Source organism: Pyrus communis, chromosome 3 (genome assembly GCF_963583255.1).
Source record: "Pyrus communis chromosome 3, drPyrComm1.1, whole genome shotgun sequence".
NCBI classification, from domain to species: Eukaryota; Viridiplantae; Streptophyta; class Magnoliopsida; order Rosales; family Rosaceae; genus Pyrus; species Pyrus communis.
Genome location: NC_084805.1, coordinates 20,911,642 through 20,928,014, shown reverse-complemented (window position 1 = coordinate 20,928,014; position 16,373 = coordinate 20,911,642). Strand labels below are relative to the sequence as shown.

At 36.0% G+C, this 16,373-nt stretch overlaps 3 protein-coding genes across 3 annotated transcripts; all 3 read right to left on the bottom strand.

Moving 5' to 3' along the window:
* Positions 1-6,896: 6,896 nt before the first annotated feature.
* On the bottom strand, positions 6,897-8,952 carry LOC137728406 (photosystem II reaction center W protein, chloroplastic-like). Its single transcript, XM_068467202.1, has 2 exons — positions 8,947-8,952; positions 6,897-7,211 (listed from the first exon to the last, which is right to left on the bottom strand). Exons 1-2 carry the CDS (start codon positions 8,950-8,952, stop codon positions 6,897-6,899), a joined length of 321 nt encoding a protein of 106 aa, XP_068323303.1.
* Positions 8,953-9,932: 980 nt separating this feature from the next.
* Positions 9,933-11,079, bottom strand: LOC137729428 (photosystem II reaction center W protein, chloroplastic-like). Its single transcript, XM_068468375.1, has 2 exons — positions 10,863-11,079; positions 9,933-10,385 (listed from the first exon to the last, which is right to left on the bottom strand). Exons 1-2 carry the CDS (start codon positions 10,957-10,959, stop codon positions 10,084-10,086), a joined length of 399 nt encoding a protein of 132 aa, XP_068324476.1. The 5' UTR covers positions 10,960-11,079; the 3' UTR covers positions 9,933-10,083.
* Positions 11,080-11,446: 367 nt separating this feature from the next.
* On the bottom strand, positions 11,447-15,395 carry LOC137729186 (probable galacturonosyltransferase 6). The gene is made up of 9 exons (XM_068468041.1): positions 14,986-15,395; positions 14,858-14,889; positions 14,560-14,598; positions 14,319-14,472; positions 14,148-14,221; positions 13,583-13,890; positions 12,993-13,350; positions 12,218-12,736; positions 11,447-12,065 (listed from the first exon to the last, which is right to left on the bottom strand). The coding sequence occupies exons 1-9, from the start codon at positions 15,095-15,097 to the stop codon at positions 11,790-11,792; spliced, it is 1,872 nt and encodes a 623-aa protein (XP_068324142.1). The 5' UTR covers positions 15,098-15,395; the 3' UTR covers positions 11,447-11,789.
* Between the last annotated feature and the right edge of the window lie 978 nt (positions 15,396-16,373).

Here is a 16,373-nt window from a genome sequence, read left to right as displayed (position 1 = left end):
TCACTATTCATAAATAGTAAAATCACTTTTTACTATTCATCCATCATTTCGAAGAAAGACACGTGAATACACAGTGAAAAGCTTCATCATTAGTCAACCTTTACAACCTTTGGCACATGCAAGCGGGAATCTCGGACTTAATCATCCCAGCCTCAATCATTCCTCTCAGCTAGATGAAAGGAGAGCTCATTCTCAGAGCAGGAAGACTTTAGTCGCCAAAAAGCTAAAACTTCTACGAATTCTCTTAGAACAGAAGTATCATAGCTTCATCCCAATACCAAACATCAAACACCTGTATTTTATTTTGAATTAAGGATGTCTGCGAGCACCACTGTTCTTTCAATCAATCATCAATAGACGAAATTGTAAGTTGGTTTCCAATTTGAAATTAAATTATTTTCAAATTATATCTCTGCATCATTAATTTAAATTCACTATTTTCATTATGGAAACTATTTTCATTACCACTAATTTTAACTGGCATTTATGTTTAACTCCCAGTCAATTCATTGAGTATCTCAAGTTCAAGGTAAATATCGATCAGTCACATTTTTAATCCTTCATTCTGGATAATATTAATTATATTTCCATATGTAAGGGTATGATATGGTATGATATCTTCTTCGTTAACTAAGACACTTCTAATTTTGTGTGCAAAAAGATTTGGTAATCCATTTATAAATTTTTCTTTCCAAAATGGTTGATTACTATCTTCTCTGAGCATGACTCTAGACATGAACACATCTTTGTACCATTTAAAGTCACTTAGAGTTGGACATCTCAAATTGCTGAGTTGATCATGGATCCTGGAGGTAACATTACTAGGCATTCATATGAAATGTTCTATTTTTGTGAAAAGCAATGTATTGACTACATCTGAGACTCCTTGTTGCTTGTCAAAGATTAGTATTCCTTCTTCATCTTTTTTAACAGCATTTTTTATTTCATTTCTGGACTGTTCAGTGAGATGTTTCTCCCACCAAGAATGGAGCATTCCTGTAAATCTAGTGACCAAAAGGTCGACAACTTGTATTTGGCTGAGATTATGATTGGTAATATAACTATTAGCAACCATAGAGATATGTTGGAGTTTATTGAGAAGTTCTTCTTCTGATAAACCATCTATATTCCATTCATAGGGTTTATCAGAAGAGACTGATAATTGATTTTGGATATTTCTTTCCTCAAATTGGATATCCGGAGGTGTTGGCATGGGATACCAATTTTTGGTAAAAGACGTTGGGTTGACTCGTTTATTGGTAATCCTTTCGAGTTTGAGATTTTGAAAAGCTTGTTCAACTTTTCGAATGGAATTTGAACTCAGAGGAGGTTGGAGAGATTTCTAATGAAGAATCATTGGGATGTTGTAAGACATGAACTGTCTTTTCTTCTTTTAATTATGATAACATTTGATCAATTTTTTGGTTTGTGGAGAATGTTTTCAAGGCTATTGCTAGTCATATTAGGAATGGAAGAAACAAATTCATGTTTGAATTAAAAGTGTCTGGAATTAACCCTTCTTGAATACAATTCAAGTCTGTGCCCGAATCTATCAAAGCAACAGTTTCGATACGAAAATCATCAATTATTATTTTGATTTTAGAATACCATTTATGGATTCTTATCTTGTCTAAAAGACCTAAGATTAAATCTTTTGAAGAAGACTTGCTCGAATGAGCATCATAATTGTGATCTGAAGAAGAACTACTTTGCCCTTCATCATGATTATCAACAAGAGTTTGAGTGCGGACACTACTAAGATGTGTACGAATTTCTAGGTTTTCGAACTTTAGAAACCTAATTTCATCTTTAATTTTATTAACTTCGCGTTGGAGATCTTTGATTGTGATTTCTTTCTTAGTCTTATTAAACCTTTCCAAGGTTGTGCTAAGAGAGATTTTTGGAGTTGGCTGAGGTTGGCTAGTGCCAGATTCATCAGAAGAAACTAATTTCTTAAGTTTCTTAAGATAAAAAGATTTAAGTTCAGGGTCATCGACTTTACTTATTAATTCGATAAGAAGATCTTATTGTTCTTCTTACTTATTAAGCACTGAAATTTTGTTACAACAAGCGTCGGTACATCCTAACTTGATGTCTGGAGATGAAAGATTGGTTGACGAACTATTATCAGAAGAGGATAATTCCAAATCACCTTCTGACTGACTATGGTCTGTGTTTCTAAGTTCTACGACTTGGATTAACTGAAGTGTCTGAAAAGAAATTAGAAGTAATAACTAAAGAAAATTGGCTTAAAGAAGACAAAACAATTGTCTCCTCTAGTCATCCTCCACAAGAAACGATTTTAATCACCACTGCTAATAAGCAAATTCCAGCTACTCCTTTTAAGCTCCCTAAGGAAGATGTAGGAGTAAAACCAGTCATTGAACAAAATAATTTTACCAATCAGAGTCTTCATACTATTGGTAAACAACTTGATAAAATTGAAACTAAAATTGACAAACTTTCTTAACCAAAATCAATCATCAAGGAAAAACCCTTAGTTAATTTTCCAGAATCTTCTTCAAAGGCTCTTGAAAACACTCTCCACAAACCAAAAAATTGATCAAATGTTATCAAAATTAAAACAAGAAAAGACAGTTCATGTCTTACAACATCCCAATGATTCTGCATCATAAATCTCTCCAACATATATATATATATATATATATATATATAATTGATAATTCCACAAACGTTTATAAATTGATTATTGCTTATGATTACCGTGAATGCTTTAAAGTACTAACATGAACTACGAATGACTTGATCCCTATTTAGGGTACGTAGGCAGTCTAACAAGACGTTAGATTTAGCCATACAAGAAGTGAGGTTAAATAATTGAGACAATAGCTTTGTTTGGGGAATTGAACAATGTGAGGGACATTGGTGTAAATTGTGAGATTTAACCTTATGTGTTGGTGGTTATAAATTAATGTGTGAAGAATTAAGAAATTAAAGTAAGGAAACGTAAGTAATGACAGTTAATTAAACTAGTGTCTAGTTGGACTTATCACTGATGATTATCCCCGAAAATAAATAGTTCGGGAGTAGGGCATTACAGCTTATGCATTTTATGTCATATTATATATATGTACATAATTGGAAATGCTATGGCATGGTTGAGTATTAGATTGCATCATGGTATATCTATATGTATATTACCTGCACACAATTATTGTGAATGCTTTGAAGTGCGAAGGTGAACGCAGGACATCCAGGTAAGTTCAGGTGAGTTTATGGTATTAGTTGAATTAATGGAGTTATGGCATGACTAAATTTATGTGTTAGACAACTCCGACACTGTCGTACAGGTTGCCCATGAGTTGTACATGTTATATTGAGATGCATTGAGAGCTTATAAACCTGCACCCCGATGTTAATGCTCCCGTCCATGGCCAGGGCACAGTCTTTCACGTAATGTTCACCTCCCGCACCTTACCTTGGACTCAAGGTACGCACCTTACCTTGGACTCAAGGTAGGTGCACAAGCATATCGTATAGACCACTATAAGTGGTTCCGACTCGTAAATGACCTGCGATTATTCGCACAGTCTTCACGTGATTGTAGCACTTGAGCGTACTTATTTACACCCAATCCTGTCGTACAGACCACTAGAGGTGGTTCCGACTCATGTGGAGGCATGTTTGATGAGTTATAGATTAAGTCGTACATGTCACTATAGGTGATTCCCGACTTATATGCTAGCCTTGATTGATGAGATATGGATAAGTCGTACAGGTCACGTTAGGTGACTCCTGACTTATATGTTAACATTGATTGATAAGATATGGATAAGTCATACAGGTCACTATAGGTGACTCCGACTTATGTGCTAGCATTGATTGATGAGATATGGATAAGCCGTACAGGTCACGTGAGGTGACTCCGGCTAGCATGTTGATGAGCTATTGGTTTAGCCGTACAGGCCACAATAGGTGGATCCGGCTGACATACCATTTCATATTGATTTATTTACCTGGGTTACTTATTCTTGTTGAGATATTTGACACGGCATAACTGTGAAACTGTTATTTTAGTTAAACTTTAGAGTTATAGTCATGCCTGTTATTTTCTGGAAAATTATACAGGTATTACGACGAGGGGCTACTGCCTTTGGTAATTGAAATTGGTTTGAAAAGTTTCGTTTCACTCACTCACATTTTCTATTTTTGCACCCCTCCAGGTTCTAGCAGCAGAGTTCCATATCGACGAGGATTCGTGGTATTTTTCAGTACAGATGTCTTCTTATGATGGTATAATCATTATCTTACCTTACTGTACTATACCTATGCTCTGTATCATGCATGAAATGGGTCCAGACCCGCTCACCCGCACTCGTGTACTTAGGCAAATTAGATTTTAATTTATTCACATTTTATATATTATCACACTTTATGGTTTCGTCACCTTCCAGGTGTCGACCAGCATGACTCGATTCGAGATTTTAGTGGACATTTCAGATCGGGATGTGTCACTCTCTGCGTTCTAGCAATAATTGGAGTTACAGAAATGCCACACTAACTCACCACAATCTTATTTAAATACTAATTGTGCCCAAATGAATTACAGCATATTGGGCAAATAAATTTTTTTTTTGGCACCCTTTATGATTCCAAAACGAGCCAGTGGGACCCAACTTAGCCACGGGAAGTGAAAAACCTATGGGACCCAGCTGAATTTGTTCCACAATTCCTATTAGGGGTCTGTTTTGACCTAACAGGATTCTTTTGATGAGGATCTGTAAATCGCGTCTGTTTATCGTACATTGTGTGGTTGGTTTTTATTAAGTACTTTTTATGTTTAATTTATCATAAACGAACACAATTAACAAATATTCAAATTCTGTTTTGACACCCCTTTAACAGTGGCTAAAGGGTAGCAGCCACACATATATATGTCCGAGGGTCATCCTAATCTCTTTCTTTCACATGACCATAATATAAATGTGCGAACACAACATCATTATATAATTATGCATCCAAGCAAATATCATTTGTTAATTATATGACATTAATAGAGTAACTGATGCTAAAATGTACTTGTCCAACAACTGCATGTACATCATATCATCTACGTTCGTCGAGTCTTGGCTTCACAGCTTTGAAGAAAGCCAAACACGTACTAGATTCTGGTAGGTTGGTGACAATGTGGCATGATGCAATAGTGTGCAATCCCAATGTCTTTATTTTTTTTTATCAATAACTTGATCACGCACTGTAGCTACATTGGAACACATTTAAGAGCTTCATTGGAATATATACAGGAAAAATTTGAAGAGGACGAAGACAACGACGATGAGATTCCAACATTGCCTCGCTTGAAACCTTCAAGTGCATGCTGATGGCAACATTAGTTTGCTCCAATACCCTAGGTTGTTGTAGGTGCAACCAAATATTTGTGGATTATTACGATAAAATCATAAACACATAACTTCTACTTTATTTTTGGTTATTTGAAAGAAACTAAATATATGTCTCAGGAGGATCATTCTATTCTTTCTTTTATATGACCATCATATAATCGTGACCACAACCATCATACAAATAATCACGTATTCAAAATGAATATCCTTAATTATTTTACATTAATTTAGTAGAGCAACTAACGCAAAATAGATCGATGAAACAAATAATGTGAAGGTGATGACTCATTCCCAAATTCATGCTATTATACCTTCATTGACCGCAAAAGCCAAAAGATTAACAGATATGCATCTGCCATAAACCTTTTTTTTTTTTTAATTATTTAATATGTTAATCAAATAAAAATGCATAGAATATTCTTCACACTCAACTCCGTTTTTAGTTGTAATCTGGTAGGTTTATCATCTCTTGCTACATAATAAATAAAAGGATGCAAACCGATTTGAAAATGGTTTTTAGGATTGGCATAACTCTTTATTTTGGCACCTGAGATTTGAAATCAATAGAAATGGTACCTAAATTTGTACACAATCAATCATTTTGATCATTCTATAAAAAATCTCTATTAAAGAAGGACAAAAAAAAAAGATAAAAATACTCTTAATTTAATAAATAACATGCCAAAATAAATTTATAAATTTTGAGGGTATTTTTGTCATTTTGATCTTGTTTAACGAGATTTTAATGAAATGACCAAAATGATTTGATGGTTGACAAATTTAGAGACCACTTATATCGATTTTTAAATCTCAAAAACCAAAGTGAGGAGTTATGTTAATCTCAGGAACAATTTTAGCTAAAAAGCCAAAAATATTTCTTTTAAAAGGAAAGGGATACTCTCCGGATCACTTCCTCCTAATCCACCAAATTAGGGAATCCGTGCCATTGAAATTTGATCCAACAGCTACAAACAAGAGCCCACTTTAAAAGTTATAATAACTTTAGCCGTATTATCAAATTTCAATAATCCGGATCCCCTAATTTGGTGGATTAAGAGGAATGGATGAGGAGATAATCTTTTTCCCTTTTATAATACACTTATATTTAAAGTATTTTTATTAGAAGCACAATAGTAATTTTAATAAAAATGTAAATGCTTCGTTGAAAAGCACTTAAAACACTTTTTAACTCACAAATACTGCAACATCACCACTTTTTGTTATCTAAACTACTTTTAGTTATTTTAAAAGTAATTTCAAGTATGTCATCAATAAATCTAATCATATTGCATTCCAAATTAAACAAAGAAAGTAAAAGAAGTATGAAACTTGAGTTCAGTTTATCATGATTTAATAAAAACATCAAGTAATCAAGCATTGATGTTTAACGAAGAAACTCAGATGATGACTTAAAACAGTAGTTGATACCACAAGTACATAGGTTTGATCCATAAATGGGAAGCTTTTACTACAAAAAATGAACTAGAAATCTTTACATTCCTCCATCATTTGAGCAACACTGGTGTTTGGCTTTTAGGGGGACAGTCCCGACTCTTCATCCTCTTCAAGGGAGGAAGTATAGATAAAGTAGAATGCCCAGATGAGACCAAACACCCCAAAGAGGATCCAACCAAGAAGGTTGTTGCTCAATCCGAACGGATACCCTATCCCCTCGGTACTCAATCTCTCGTCCACCAAAGCCATGGCGGGACTTGACATGATCACCGTCATGGCTGCCGCGGCCAAAGATGCACCCTTGGCCATGTTTAAGTTGCTCTCCTTTTTTCCTTCCATAGAGCAGCTCACCCGTCCCTTTCTTGCAAGTGACGGCAAAGGCGGAATCACATTCTTAGAAAAAGAGGAAATGTAAAATCAAAGGCCTACTAGTCTCATAAGCCAATGATGCCGCTGGGACAGTATCCAATGTACACGACAGTTTGCAAGAAAGGTTAAGTCTAATAAGATGGAGATGTCACTGTGATGATATCTCGTGCTACTTACAACAGTACGTGGAAAAGTTAAATCATATAACACTATGAGATTGACTTGAATGACCACCAAAATAACATCTCCATTGTAAATAAGTTTTTCTCAAAACAATCATAATTAAGCTGGAATTATATTAAAGACCAATTAGAAGAAAAAAGAAAAACATGTAAAATCAAAAGCCACCAAATCTCATAAAATGGCAATTAAAGACAAGAACTTCCCTAAGATGACAATTAAACCCTTTTATGCACGGGAATTGTTATTAACACTCCAAAAATCTCATTCTACACTTCTCAGAAGTATATTATTCTTTCTAATTATAGTAAGTTTGGATGCCAATAACAATTCCCTTATGCACTGGTATGTAAGAAAATTTAAATATACGACAATAATCTAAAATTAAGATACCGCCAAAGACGTATATCCAAAGTGTAAATAAGGTTGTCTGAATTGATTCAATGGCAAGGTCCATGTTTAGTGTAAGTACGAAACTGAGATTTTTGTTTTCTTAGACTTCAAAGATTTAGAGGTTTGTTCTCTGTTTAATTATTTCATGGTATCTTTCATATATGGCAAAACCCTAATTATCATTCTACTACTAAATTCACGATCACAATTAGTTATATTTTTTTTTTCTTTTTCGAAACTGCCTGTTATTGCGTCTTTGATTTTATGGTTTTCAGAGTTTTTTCATGTCCTAACTGAAGTTTGTTGCCTTTTTTGTTCATCAATAGGTTAACAACTCAGAAGATTCCAATAATTGATTTGTGGAGCAAACCCAACTGAACGGAACCGATAAAATCGAGCCGAAGTTAAACTAAACCAGAAAAATTGAAAGAGAAACTGAACCGAACAATGATTTCGATTTGGTTTTTGATTTGACAAAAAATCGAACCGTTCAAAACTGAACCCACTCCTAGTGCGTAATGACAATGCTTTTTTTTTCCTTAATTTTTATATACACCAATAGCTTGGTCAAGCATGTAGCTACATTCAAACATGTTTTATGAGCTCAATTGGAACATATATACTATATAGGGAACAATGGAAAAGAACGAAAATGAAGACAATGAGATTGCAACATTGTCTCGCCTGAAACCTTCAAGTGCCCTCGCATACGGAATATGTTATGGTATACTGATGGCAATATTAGTTTCTTCCAATACCCTAATTTATTGCAATTGCAACGAAGTATTTGTGGATTATTACAATAAAATTATAAGCACATAACTTCTTTTATTTTTGGTTCTTTTAAAGAAACTAAATATATATATGTCTTGGGGTCATCCTGTTCTTTCTTTCATATGACCATCATATAAATGTGACCACAACCATCATACATATAAGTATGCAGTCAAAACAAATATCTTCAATTATTTTACATTAGTGTAGTAGAAACTCAAGCCAAAAAGAAGGATGAAACAAATAATGTGAAGGTGATCGCTCATCACCCATATTCGTGAGATAAAAAGCACTTATATTTAAAAGCACTTTTATTAGAAGCACATTAATAATTTTTGTAAAAATGCAAATGTGTAACATCCCACATCGACCAACGGAGAGAGGGTGACGTGCCTTATATGTACATGCTCACCTCCATAGCACGAGACCTTTTGGGAACTTTCCATTGCAATTCTGAAGTTAAGCGAGTTTGGGTTAGAGTATTCCTAGGATGGGTGACTCACTGGGAAGTTGCTCGTGAGTTCCCAGAAACAAAATCGTGAGGGAATGGTAAGCCCAAAGCGGACAATATCGTGCTACGGCGGAGTCGAGTCTGGGATGTGGTGGAGCCCGGGCCGGGATGTGACAAAATGCTTTGTTTGTACCATACTTGACCAATCCCAAAACTACCGAGCACTAGTCAATGTCATACCTTCAAGGACATATTGAGGGGTTCATGCTGAGACACCCTTGCCGAAGCACAAGAGTTTCCCTCCAACCAGGAGGCCAATCACAGCACGACACATGTTAACATCAGAATAAGGTTCATAGAGTCCTACATTGGTCGCGAACAAAAGCTGAAGACTCTCATCAACTATAAAAGAAGACCATTCTCCTACAATGAGGGGCTAATGTCAGTATTGTACTTAGACTAGTCATTAGAACCCACTAATGATAATGATGCTTAAACTTATGTATTTGTGTAAACCCTTCACTATTAATGAGAACTCCTCTACTCCGTGGATGTAGCCAGACTTAGGGCGAGTACATCTTGTGTTTGCTTCCCTATCTCTACCTCTTTACATATCATCATCACTAGGTGATTGAAGCAACCGAGCGAAGGTCCCAAACTTGACACTTTATGTTCCAAAATCTTCACTGATTTTGTGCATCAACATGCTTCATTGAAAAGCACTTAACACATTTTTTAACCCATAAATAGATTGAACTGTAACGTACTAACGTTAACACTTTTAGTTGTCTGAAATTACTTTTAGTTATTTTTAAAGCATATTCAAATAGATCACCATCAATAAATCTGATCATTTTGCATTCCAAATTAAAAACATAAAAGAAAAGAAGTATCAAACCTGAGTCCAGTTTATCACGAGTTAAAAAAAAAAATCAAGCAATCAAGCATTGATATTTACGGAAAAACTCAGATGATGACTTAAAAATAGTTGATAACACAAGTACAAAGATTTGATCCACAAATGGGAAGCTTTTACTACAAAACATGAACTAGAAATCTTTACATTCCTCCATCATTTGAGGAACACTGGTGTTTGGCTTAGAGGGACAGTCCCGACTCTTCGTCCTCTTCAAGGGAGGAAGTATAGGTAAAGTAGAGTGCCCAGATGAGACCAAACACCCCAAAGAGGATCCAACCAAGAAGGTTGTTGCTCAATCCGAACGGAAGCCCTGTTCCCTCGGTGCTCAATCTGTCGTCCACCAAAGCCATAGCGGGGCTTGACATGGTCGCCGCCATAGCTGCGGCCGCCAAAGATCCACCCTTGGCCATGTTTGAGTTGCTCTCCTTCTTTCCTTCCATAGAGCAGCTCACTCTTCCCTTTCTCGCAAGTGACGGCAAAGCTGGAATCATATTAAAAAGACCAATTAGAAAGATGCCCCTGTGACGGTATCCGATGTAACTCACGACAGTTTGCGTCTTATAAGACAGGAATGTCACTGTGCTGGTAACTCATACAACTCACAATTGTATATGCAGAAGTCAAATCATCTAACACTACGAGATTGACATGAAATACCACCAAAATAACATCTATGTTGTAAATAAGTTTCTCACATAACAATCATAATTAAGCTGGGATCATATTAAAGACCAATTAGAAGAAAAAAGAAAGACGAAAAATCAAAAGCCACCAAATAGCATAAAATGGCAATTAATTAAAGAGAAGAACTTCCCTAAGTCGACAACTAAACCGTTCTCATGTGAGAAAATTTAAATGTACGACAGTACACTAGAGTTGGGATACCACCAAAGACGTATATCCGTGGTGTAAATAAGTTTCTCTCACCATCAAGAAGTGAAGAAACCAAGAGTCATACCCAAAACAGTTGAGGATGGAGCCCCAGCAGATGGCTTGTGCACAAGGCTTGCCCTAACGACAGACGAGGCTGCAGTGCTAGCAGTAATGGTTGCCATTTCTGTTTAGTTTTGGAAAACTCAAAGAAGCTTAGGGGCAATCCGCAGTGGAACCGAATATATGACAAGAAGTTGCAGTTTACAGGGGTTGTGAGCAATTCACAGATTAATATGATTGAGCCAACGTCTGCCCCGTGCATCACACAAGATGGATAGATTGGCATTTGGTAGCCCCTCATTAGATATCTCCCTATCTGCAACCAACCAACCATTTTTCTCCACGTGTCACATAATCCCTCTAAAGTCCAAGTGTCCCTTGCTCAAGGAATAATAATAAAATCGAATCATATCATCCAGCTTTGTACTTCTAAAGTTTGAGAACGACGAATGACTTTCATGGTACGAGTACAATGCAGTTTAGTTTTTTACATATGGCAATAAATCACTGATACAGAACATCATAATTGCAGTGTATTTGTATCATGTAAGTTATTCAGGTAGCTTAACTTGATTTCAGCACAAATTTATCTTGGAACAATCGACAAAGTTCAGATAAGAGGGTTTATACCTTATACAAAAGCAAATAACAAAGTGAATCCGTCTATGTTGAAAGATGTTTTGAATTGTGTAGCTAATGGATCTAAACAAGTTATGTACACGAAATACGGACCAGCAATACAAAATCCCACAGGGAAACTTATTAATTCCAATGATTTCTATATCTTTTGACTCGGATCCTAGAAAGATTACGCCCCGAAAAATTTGGGAAAAAATTGAGCCGAATTTTACATCGAAGAATCGTTAAAGAAAGAATTCAGGGAATCACTGCAGTTCCATTGTCCACGAGCAAGAAGCAACTAATCATGTGGTACATGTGCCTTTCCTCCACTCTACGCATGAATGTTGCACTGTTGCAGATGAGAGTCGTCATAGTTGACATATTTTCTCCAATAATCCTTGTACCCCGCAATCGCAATGTCCAACCATGGCTTCATGATTCCATCATAGTGTATTACTGCCGCTAGATCAATGTCAGCACGAACCACATCTGAGTCGTAACCCAGCCCAAGGATGTGCCACCGCCTGTCCAAAGCTACCGTCTGGTTATAGAAGGTGACCCAACCTAAGGGCAAACTCCCAGCCACCCACAATGGCCTTCTATAACCCTGCAACCAAAAACGGAGTAAATCAAGCATTAGGTTATGATTGCATAACAGCATTTAAATATCTACAAGCGGGAGGTGTATGTATCATGCCAAATGTTAAAACCCGAAAAGGAAATAAGTTAAGAATCGTAAAGTAGAAGTTCAGATGGTACCAATTTCAAGTATTTATGGTAGAGTTTAGTCAGATCTTTTCTCCTCCACTCTTGAAGGTCAAACAAATTCATCCCAAATGCCCACGTGCATGCATTGGCATCAAACTTCTTTGCCACAAATGGATCTGAGAAGTTGATGTATGTATCCATCCGAAGGAAGGAAGTTTCACTCTCCTGACAATTCTCAACTGCTCCATTTACTTTTCCCTTCATATCAACACTCCATAATCTACTTAGATCCTTTTGCACCACCACATCATGATCAAAGAGCACAATCTTTTTCAATGCCGGGAAGATATCTGGCAGATAGAAACGGAGGTGGTTGAGTTCGGAAGTATACCTAGGGTCACTGGAGTTTTGCCTAAATCTTGTATTGTACTTGGTCGACAACCATTTGAAACTATCTATGCTCTGGACTTGGATTGTGGCTTTTCCAGGAGGATTTAATAAGAACCACATTGAGATTGCTGGAAAATTGAGTGCATCAGTCACCACATGGAAAACAATCTTCTCTGGTTTCTGTACATCATTACACCAAAAGGAAAAAAACCAAGTCAACAAGCTTTCATGCCATACTAATAATATAGTGTGTCCATTTGTTCGTGTGCAACATTAAAAGAGAACGTGAAAATTAAGGGCGGGATTAACTGTCATGGTTTTTGCTTAAGCTAAGTGGATCTTTTGATTCTCCACTATAGCCAAAAGAAAAATCATGGGGATTCAGAAATCAATTTGAAGTTTAACACAGAATACTGAAAAGGCCCGGTCAAATTACCAAGGCAGTGGAAACAGTGGAGTTCACAACCACTGTACATGCCAGAACATTGTCGGAGAAAACAGCATAATGATAGAGCTTTGGATCATGCAACCTTTCCTGGTTAGGAAACTGCCTCTCCTTGGAATCCAGAGCAAAGTATTCTGCAGTCAGCTGCATAGAAAGACAATGTAGGCCTTTCAGGGTTGTACTTGCAGCGAGGTTGAACAGAAAAGAGACTTGCTTCTTGTGCGACCAAACTTGCTCTTCAGCATTTTGAGTCATAGCACGGAGCTTTGTAGACATGGAAGGGCAATCTGGGTATGTACGGCTGGCTTTAGATAGCGAAGACTCCATGTTTCTCATTCTCTGCAAGGCACTGCAATTTACTCGGTTTTAGAGAATATTAATGAGAGCTCAAGATGGTGTTCCTCAGCCTAAGACGTCTATTGACATAACTTATTACTTGCTTCCTTTTATAAGAACAGTGGATCCCATTTTCAGATTATTTTTTTGTTTTCAACATCTTGTTGACTTTTCTTTATGTAGCATGTTTAAGATGTTTGGAAACTAATAGACAAGAGGAAAATAAAAGACATGAATCGTTTTACCTCCTTGATAAATCTGAATCCTTGGTGGCTCCACCAATTGCTCGTTCTACCTCTTTAATTCGCAGTTTCAACTCCTTCACTAAACTTGACTTACTGCCTGGTGGTGCAAAACTCAAGTATGCTTTAGCTCTAATCACTTGATCTTTCATCTCATTTATCTTCTCTGTAACTTTCTGTAAATTTAAATGTGCATTCTGATCGTGTTGAACTGCATGATTAGATTTTACGTCTTTCATCTGTCTTATTCTCTCATCTATTACTTCCCGTGACTGAGAGTGTACATTCTGATCCTGTTTGTTCAATTGCTTCTGTGACCAAAACCATATAAATCAATATACAGAATACAGAAGGTAAAACATACTTTTGAATTCAGACAAAAACAATGTACGGTTGCCACCATGATTTGTCACAATACATTCTGAAATTGCGTACAATATCACCATTATATAAAAGGCACTACTTTGGGCTTCTTATTAATTCCTGAAATGCACAAACTTGAACAAAAAACTACATACTCCGATGTTCGACTTGCAACAGCAAACTTATACCAGATTATACAGCATACCTTTTCCCCAGACATGGTTGATATTTCTCTCTGCTGAAGTTGCTTATCTCCTTTGTTGCTCTCATATTTGATTCCTGATATTTGTATTAAGCAGATGCACAGTAAACAATGTGAGATTAAGAAAGCATTTTAGAAAGAAACGAATACAAACACCAGTCAAAATAAACAAACCGTCTCTAGTTCTTTCCAACATATCAGTAGCGTCCCTAACATTTCCGGATTCCTTATCAACATTATTCTCTTTACGAGTATAATTAACTGTGGAAAGCAAATCTGTGTCTTCGTATAAAACTTTTCTCGGCTCTTTCAAGCTTCCACTCGATTCCTAAATCACAAAAGCATATCCAAAATCAAAACCACAACTGATAAAATTCACATTGAATCCATATCGGGTCAATTAGTCCTTCACTACCTGCTCGACACTAAGCTTCACACTACCAGTCCTGTATTTCTGCACCAACAAAACAAAACCCACCTTCAATCTCAAATTGGTTAACAAAAATCAAAACTCTAGCTTCAGAAACGTATACGTTTACCATCTTTAATCTTGAACAGCCATAAAAGAAACAATTTTTCAAAGTTTAGCCGGCATCAAACAACACAGACCCTTAACATTCAAAAGTTCAATTTCTCTCACTTTCTCAGCAACCAAACACAACATAACAAAATTACAAAAACAAAAACCGAGATTTGAGAAGAAGGATTCATACAATATTCAAATCCTCTATGAACTCCTCCCGCCCTGCAAACCCACAGTTCCCGAATCAGTCAGTCTCCATAACTGAACAACCAAACAAATATTTACGAATGTGCCACTACATCTGAATTTCATATTTACCAGTAGGCATGACATTTTTTAGTCTCTGGGAGACGAAGACGATGGGCGCGAAAACAGAGACGCAGAGCAGAGCGAGGATGAGGATCCTCTGGCATCGACGAAACAGCTTCATCAATGGCGATTAGGGTTTCTTCCACTCCAACAACAGCACATTTCACAGATTTTTCTCAGATCACAAGCAAAAGCAATTGAATCCGATGCTTCAATTACAAGAAAACACCTGGAATTAAAAAAAATAAAAAACAGTACGAAGAAGCGAGAAAAGAAGAGATTGCCAAACTCTAGGGTTTTGAATCAGTCCCTTTTCGTACTTTGCAATCTTAGAGAGAGAAAGAAAGGAGAGAGAGTGTGCGTGTTTATGAAATAGCTTGTTCGGCCATGTTCTTGTTCAGCGAGGGAGGTAGTTTTTCTTTTTTCCTCTTTTTTAGGAATATTTAATATTTATTAGATTTTGTTATATAAAAAAAAAGGGGAAAATCAGATTTTTTTTCTTTTCTTTTCTGATTGGTTGCTTGTTATTGTTACGCGGGATTGGGGGCGGTTGGATGTCGACGAATACGGTGACGGTGCCGTCGGGTCCAGGGTGGATAATGTGGACGATAGCTACTTATCGTTGAGTAGTGTGACTATTTGGTCGCACTCGGACTATGGGACGCGTGTAAGAGTTACATGGTGGCACGTTAAATTCTGTTGCAGGTATTTGGTGATAACAACGAGGAGTGCTGCTGACAATCGTTATAAAATTAGGTTAATCATTTGTTTGTTGAAAAATTAGGTTTATATATTTTCTCGGCATTAATTATGTTCGTAAATATAGCTTAAATTCTTGTAACTGAAATAAAAAAAATATTTAAAACTAAAATAGAAAGGATTAAATTGATTTTTGAAAATGACCGTCATGATTGTGTTTTTTTTCCAAAAGTTGCATAAGATATTTTCAAAGATATTTTTTAAAACTGTGATTTTTGCAAAATTATTTTAGTTTTTTTTTTTTTTTTACTTTAAAAATGATAAGTCATTTAATACTACGGTATATTGGTATTTCTCTTCATTTGTTAGTGAGATGTCTTATGTTCGGTTCTCACCGAAGACGAATTTAAACCATATTATTGCTAGTCAGTGTGAGATTTAGCAAAAACTTAAAAAATGATAGGATCATTTATACAAAATGAGCGAGGGTATGAACTCAAAAAGTAGATTTGTTTGAAACTCATTTTAAAATGACTGGAAGCGTTGTTAGATAAAATATTTATGGATTCTAAAAGCATTTAAAATGCTTCTTTCTGCAAGAAACACTCCAAATGTTTTTTTAAGATTTACTCGCATATTTATTCAAGATTAGTTCTGAAAACATTTTCACAAAAGTGATTTTAAAGCTAGCCTTGTTT

Bases quoted from the DNA above. Each gene is read 5' to 3' on its own strand.
- LOC137729428 (XM_068468375.1), bottom strand. From the start codon at position 10,959: ATGGCAACCATTACTGCTAGCACTGCAGCCTCGTCTGTCGTTAGGGCA. The intron at 10,386-10,862 runs GTATGACTCTTG...ATATGATTCCAG, and splicing joins TCCATCCTCAACTGTTTTGG to CTTTGCCGTCACTTGCGAGA.
- LOC137729186 (XM_068468041.1), bottom strand. From the start codon at position 15,097: ATGAAGCTGTTTCGTCGATGCCAGAGGATCCTCATCCTCGCTCTGCTC. The intron at 14,222-14,318 runs GTTTGTTTATTT...TACAAATATCAG, and splicing joins GTTGGAAAGAACTAGAGACG to GAATCAAATATGAGAGCAAC. The intron at 12,737-12,992 runs GTAATTTGACCG...AATGATGTACAG, and splicing joins CCACTGTTTCCACTGCCTTG to AAACCAGAGAAGATTGTTTT.